General features: G+C 36.5%; 1 protein-coding gene across 1 annotated transcript; it reads left to right on the top strand.

Annotated features, from left to right (window-relative positions):
* The first annotated feature begins 2097 nt into the window (after window positions 1-2097).
* LOC130932185 (immunoglobulin lambda-1 light chain-like) lies at window positions 2098-5197 on the top strand. Its single transcript, XM_057861659.1, has 4 exons — window positions 2098-2142; window positions 2215-2544; window positions 3107-3136; window positions 4745-5197. Exons 1-4 carry the CDS (start codon window positions 2103-2105, stop codon window positions 5062-5064), a joined length of 720 nt encoding a protein of 239 aa, XP_057717642.1. The 5' UTR covers window positions 2098-2102; the 3' UTR covers window positions 5065-5197.
* Window positions 5198-5677: the final 480 nt, after the last annotated feature.

The following is a 5677-nucleotide window of genomic DNA, read 5'->3' as shown; positions in this document are numbered from 1 at the left end:
TGTTTTAGCACAAACTTCATTGGTTAAACTGTGCTCGATTGCTAGGAACAAAAACCAGGACCCACAGCAGCCCTTGAGGACAGGTTTGGACACCCATGGGTTAGAGAGTATATTTAATCTTTTAATGTTTTAATGACGATTTTAATCTCATTAATTTAGTCTTATGAACATTTTAATCCATATATATACAGTATATTTATTATGTACAAATAATAATACACATGTTGGTCACGCTTGTACTTATTGTGGCCTACAAGACCCAAGAAGTGTTGACAAAAGTAGTTACTACTAGGGTTGTTCCGATCATGTTTTTTTGCTCCCGATCCATTCCCGATCGTTTTAGTTTGAGTATCTGCCGATCCCGATATTTCCTGATCCGATTGCTTTTTTTTTTTTGCTCCCGATTCAATTCCAATCATTCCCGATCATTTTTCCCGATCATATACATTTTGGCAATGCATTAAGAAAAAAAATGAATCAAACTCAGACGTATATACCTGTATACATTCAACATACAGTACATGAGTCCTGTATTTGTTTATTATAACAATAAATCAACAAGATGGCATTAACATTATTAACATTCTTTCTGTGAGAGGGATCCACCGATAGAAAGACTTGTAATTCTTAAAGGATAAATGTGACTTTGTATATTGTGAATAAATATTGCCATCTAGTGTATTTGTTGAGCTTTCAGTAAATGATACTGTAGCCATGCCCAAATGCATTATGGGAAGTGCAACCATGACTGTGTGTAGTGCTACCAATTGATATAACTTCTCTGCGTTGGGAAATAACATAAGGTGTTAAGAAAAAGATCAATTGCTACCTTGCTTCCCCACATTGCGTTCCATGATATTTCTAATCATAGGGAGAGGGATTGTAAGGCTTTAGCCAATTAAAAAAAGGCTCCAAAGGCTGCAAAAATTCACTCTACTCATTTTACAGTGCCTTTTAGCTCTCTTTATTGGTAAAACGGCACCATTACAGATTGAGCGCGACAATGCGTGAGTGGTTTGTGCAACGCATGCATTAATTGTGTTATATATTTTAACGTGATACATTTTTTTAAAAATAACGCCATTATCGGGATACATTTGATAACCCTACCTTACGCCTAAACTAATGACTCTGGATGAGTGTAACATATTATGTCTGTAACGTTAAATACAATTAGAAAACGATTTGATTTTTAAAAAAAATAGATATATATATATATATATATATAATAGGGCTGTCAAAATTATCGCATTAATCAGCGTTAATTGATTTTTTAAATTAATCACGTTAAAATATTTGACGCAATTAACGCAGATAGCCCGCTCAGACACATTTAAATGACAGTACAGTGAAACGCTCACTTGTTAATTGTGTTTTATGGAGTTTTGCCGCCCTCTGCTGGCGCTTGGGTGCGACTGATTTTATAGGTTCAGCACCCATGAGCATTGTGTAAGTAATTATTGACATCAACAGTGGGGGGCTACTAGTTTATTTTTTGATTGAAAATTTTACAAATTTTATTAAAACGGAAACATTAAGAGGGGTTTTAATATATAAAATTTTTATAACTTGTACTAATATTTTTCTTTTAAGAACTACAACTCTTTCTATCCGTGGATCGCTTTAACAGAATGTTAATAATGTTAATGCCATTTTGTTGATTTATTGTTATAATAAACAAATATCGAACTTATGTACCGTATGTTGAATGTATCTATCCGTCTTGTGTCTTATCTTTTCATTCCAACAATAATTTACAGAAAAATATGGCATGTTTTATAGATGGTTTGAATTGCGATTAATTACGATTAATTAATTTTTAAGCTGTAATTAACTCGATTACAAATTTTAATCATTTGACAGCTCTAATATATATTTAAAAAAGGCATGGCCGATATTTTTTTGCCGATTCCGATACTTTGAAAATGACTTGATCGGACCAGACATCCCTAGTTACTACCCTTATAAAGGTTTAAGCAAAATAAAGTGGACGTATGAAGCCTCCCCCACTTTTCGCCCCCCTTTAGAAAGTACTTCCTCTCCATCTCATTTAAAAGCTGTGGGGCGCAACCAGAACCGCTTCAGTGATGTTCAGTGACACCATGTTGGGGATTCTCTGCCTTCTCATCGCCGCGCTTACTTGTGAGACCCTTTTTATCATTTGTCCTCCACAAGTTGGACTCGGCTAACGGTTTTGTTTTTGTCTGTTGACAGGTGGCGACGCGGCCATAGTGCTGACCCAGACGCCGGTGGTTCTGACCGTTTCTGTAGGACAAGAGGTGGTTCTCAATTGCAACATTCAGAGGGATTATGGCAATAGTGTCGGCTTTTATAGGCAGTTTCCTGGAGATGCTCCTCAGTTAATTCTGTGGCATCGCCATGCATGGGACTCACCTGGCTATGAATCAGGATTCTCCTCTAGCCAGTTCAATGCCAAAACATCCTCCAGTGTGGATTTCCAATTCATCATTAAACAGGCAAAGGCGGAAGATTCTGCTGAGTATTATTGTAGCACGTGGGATGACTCTGCTTCTGAAGCAGTATCACAGTGAAATACGCAGTGACAAAAACTGGCTCATCTTACTTCTGCTTTTGTGTTGAGTCGACATGTCAGATTCATACCTGTGCAGAAGAAGTGATGCTACTTAGAATGATATGATGTGCAATTTTTAAGGAGGCACTGGACTTAGGGTTTATATTTTTTGATGGGCCACATCATATTTCTGGTTTACTTCAGATAAGATGATGAGGAAAGCTGCTGAGTTTTGGAGCGATTTACTGAGTGCAGTAAAAAAATATTGTGCTTTCTCATCCGACGATTGGCCAGGGTTTTGCTCTTCAATTCATTGTTGTTTCTAATTGGCCGACCTGTTGCTTTTCAAAGGTTTGCCATTGCAATGCTCGTCTGAGGGACGTTTCCATCACGGTGACCACTTGACGGACGTGTGGAGCTTCAGCACCGCGGCCGACGAGGAGTTAAAAGACACTGAAGTGAATATTGACATCTCGGATTTAAAGAAAATGTCTTAAAGAAGTCCTGCGCTAATGTTGAGGAGTGGCGTCAGTTTTTGTACGGCCCTCAGCACGAGCGTAATCACTGTGGTATTCGGCGGAGGAACCAAGCTGGTTGTGACAAGTAAGTACATTGAATTGATCATCAAATGCGGTACATTTATGCATGTACCAATCTATAAATGCCTAATTGAATATGTTTGTTGAAATATTGTTTTTCTTTATGTTTCATCTATGACATTTTTGACACTTGATAGTCAATCTTTTTGTAAGATAATGAGCAGATAAACATAAAAAATACATTAAAAGTATTTACAGCCCAAGAGTAATTAATATATTTGTTCGGTTGGTCATAATTTTTTATATAAAACTGATTTATGTATGGTTACATTTGCAGTTTGGCATTTTTTTTAGTTAATCTGTGTGAGTAACATCATTGAAAATGATTACATATTTAGTCAGTGCCCTTTTTATTTACGTCATTTTGTTGAACATTTAATGAAAATGTATGATTGAGTTTGGTTCCCTAAATGATAAAATTATGCAGAAGCTATTATTTATGTGTCATATTTTAAATAATTTCTACATACATTCTTTTGTGAAAATTCCTTCATGTTAGACGTGGGGGGTCTGGTATATTTTTAGTGAGGTACCTTTGGCGATACAGGTACAGAAAATGATACATTTGTTCATTTTTTGTTGCAAATTTAGTTAGTGTTTAAATTAGGGCTGTCAAACGATTACAATTTTTAATCGAGTTAATTACAGCTTAAAAATTAATTAATCGTAATTAATCGCAATTAATTGCAATTCAAACCATCTATAAAATATGCCATATTTTTCTGTAAATTATTGTTGGAATGGAAAGATAAGGCACAAGATGGACATATACATTCAACATACGGTACATAAGGACTGTATTTGTTTATTATAACAATAAATCAACAAGATGGCATTAACATTATTAACATTCTGTTAAAGCGATCCATGGATAGAAAGACTCGTAGTTCTTAAAAGAAAAATGTTAGTACAAGTTATAGAAATTTTATATCAAAACCCCTCTTACTGTTTTCGTTTTAATAAAATTTGTAAAATTTTCAATCAAAAATTAAACTAGTAGCCCGCCATTGTTGATGTCAATAATTACTTACACAATGCTCATGGGAACTGAAGCCCATAAAATCAGTCGCACCCAAGCGCCAGCAGAGGGCGGCAAAACTCCATAGACACAACAAGTGAGCGTTTCACAGCACTGTCATTCAAATCTGTCTGAGCGGGTCATCTGCGTTAATTGCGTCAACTATTTTAACATGATTTATTTTTTAAAAAATTAACGCCCGTTAACGCGCTAATTTTGACAGCCCTAGTTTAAATGTTTTACAATTCTTAATCATGACTAAATTTGTGTTTGCTATATACATTATAAACCATTTCATAAATTAAGATTTAATTCTTTTGTTTTTAAAATGTTATCTTGACAAAGTATTTGAGATGCCTCTAAATATTGATGACTGCACTTCTGCCCAAATGTAAAGTATTCAGATGAAGCTGAACATGGATTAATGCAGTCATGAGAGTTCATGGGTTCTCAAACTGTAGGACGGGGGCCAAAATGTTTGTTGCAATCATCATATAACATCATGCCACTATATGTCATTTCTGTATTAATTTTACTGATTAACCTATGTACTTTGGTCTTGGTGCTGTAAACTAACAGATCTGATCCCTCCAGGCTCTGACGTGAGTCCCCCCGTGGTGACTGTCTTCCCCCCGTCCAATGATGAGCTCCAGTTCAAAGAGGCCACTCTAGTCTGCGTGGCCACTCAGTCCATCCCGTCCGCTGACGTCACTTGGATGGATCGCGGCCGTCCGGCGTCGGGCGCCGTCGCCACCGGTCCTGCCACACGAGAAACAAATGGCAACTACAAAATCAGCAGCTATCTCACCGTGCAGACGTCCGAATGGAACTCGGACGTACCTTACACTTGTAAGGTGTCTTTGGGCTCCCAGTCAGCTGAAAACACCATCAGCAAGTCCAAGTGTTCAATTTAGCAACACCACAACAATGTGTATGCATGTTTGTAGTTAGTGTGTTTTTTTTTCCACCTTCTGCTTTTATTTTACTAGAACAACTCAATATTCTTCAATAAAAAATATGTCATCAGTTTTTGGGCTGAGTATGTTCAGATTTGAGCCCATTTTCTTACAAGACTTTACAAATATGTAAAATGAAGCATGATTATTTGGTTAAAAATAGTTTTGTGTATGCTTAGGTCCCTAAAATGAAGCAATAAACCAAATTTAAAATGATGACTTGTGATCTGACAATATTTTGAAAAGTGTACAGCTAAAGGTTATCGATATGCTCCTCCCATGAATCAGTATATCGTTTTGAAAAGGTGTCACTGTTTCGTAAAAGTATAAGGAACCAACAGGTTTCTACCAACGTCTTCTGTTAGAATTGTGTCTACGTTAGCTCATTGGTCACTATTGACGGCGCTAGACATTCAATTCGTTTGGACTGGATTTGACGTCAAGCGCCATCAATTGAACTGAAACCAGAGCATGTCTTGTGGGTATTCACAGGTCACTTCCTGTTCATTTTAGAATATTTACAGGTGACTCCATGTTGATTTTGAATTACTTCAAACTCATTGGTAGACAC

This window comes from Corythoichthys intestinalis, chromosome 16 (genome assembly GCF_030265065.1).
Source record: "Corythoichthys intestinalis isolate RoL2023-P3 chromosome 16, ASM3026506v1, whole genome shotgun sequence".
Taxonomy (NCBI): domain Eukaryota; kingdom Metazoa; phylum Chordata; class Actinopteri; order Syngnathiformes; family Syngnathidae; genus Corythoichthys; species Corythoichthys intestinalis.
Note: the sequence above shows the minus strand (reverse complement) of the source record. Positions and strands in the feature narration are given on the sequence as shown.

What these genes read in the sequence shown, in the direction of transcription:
- LOC130932185 (XM_057861659.1), top strand. Translation starts at nt 2,103, where the DNA reads ATGTTGGGGATTCTCTGCCTTCTCATCGCCGCGCTTACTT. An exon ending in CTCTGCTTCTGAAGCAGTAT is followed by an intron (nt 2,545 to 3,106) that starts CACAGTGAAATA and finishes TCACTGTGGTAT; the next exon opens with TCGGCGGAGGAACCAAGCTG. An exon ending in AACCAAGCTGGTTGTGACAA is followed by an intron (nt 3,137 to 4,744) that starts GTAAGTACATTG and finishes TGATCCCTCCAG; the next exon opens with GCTCTGACGTGAGTCCCCCC.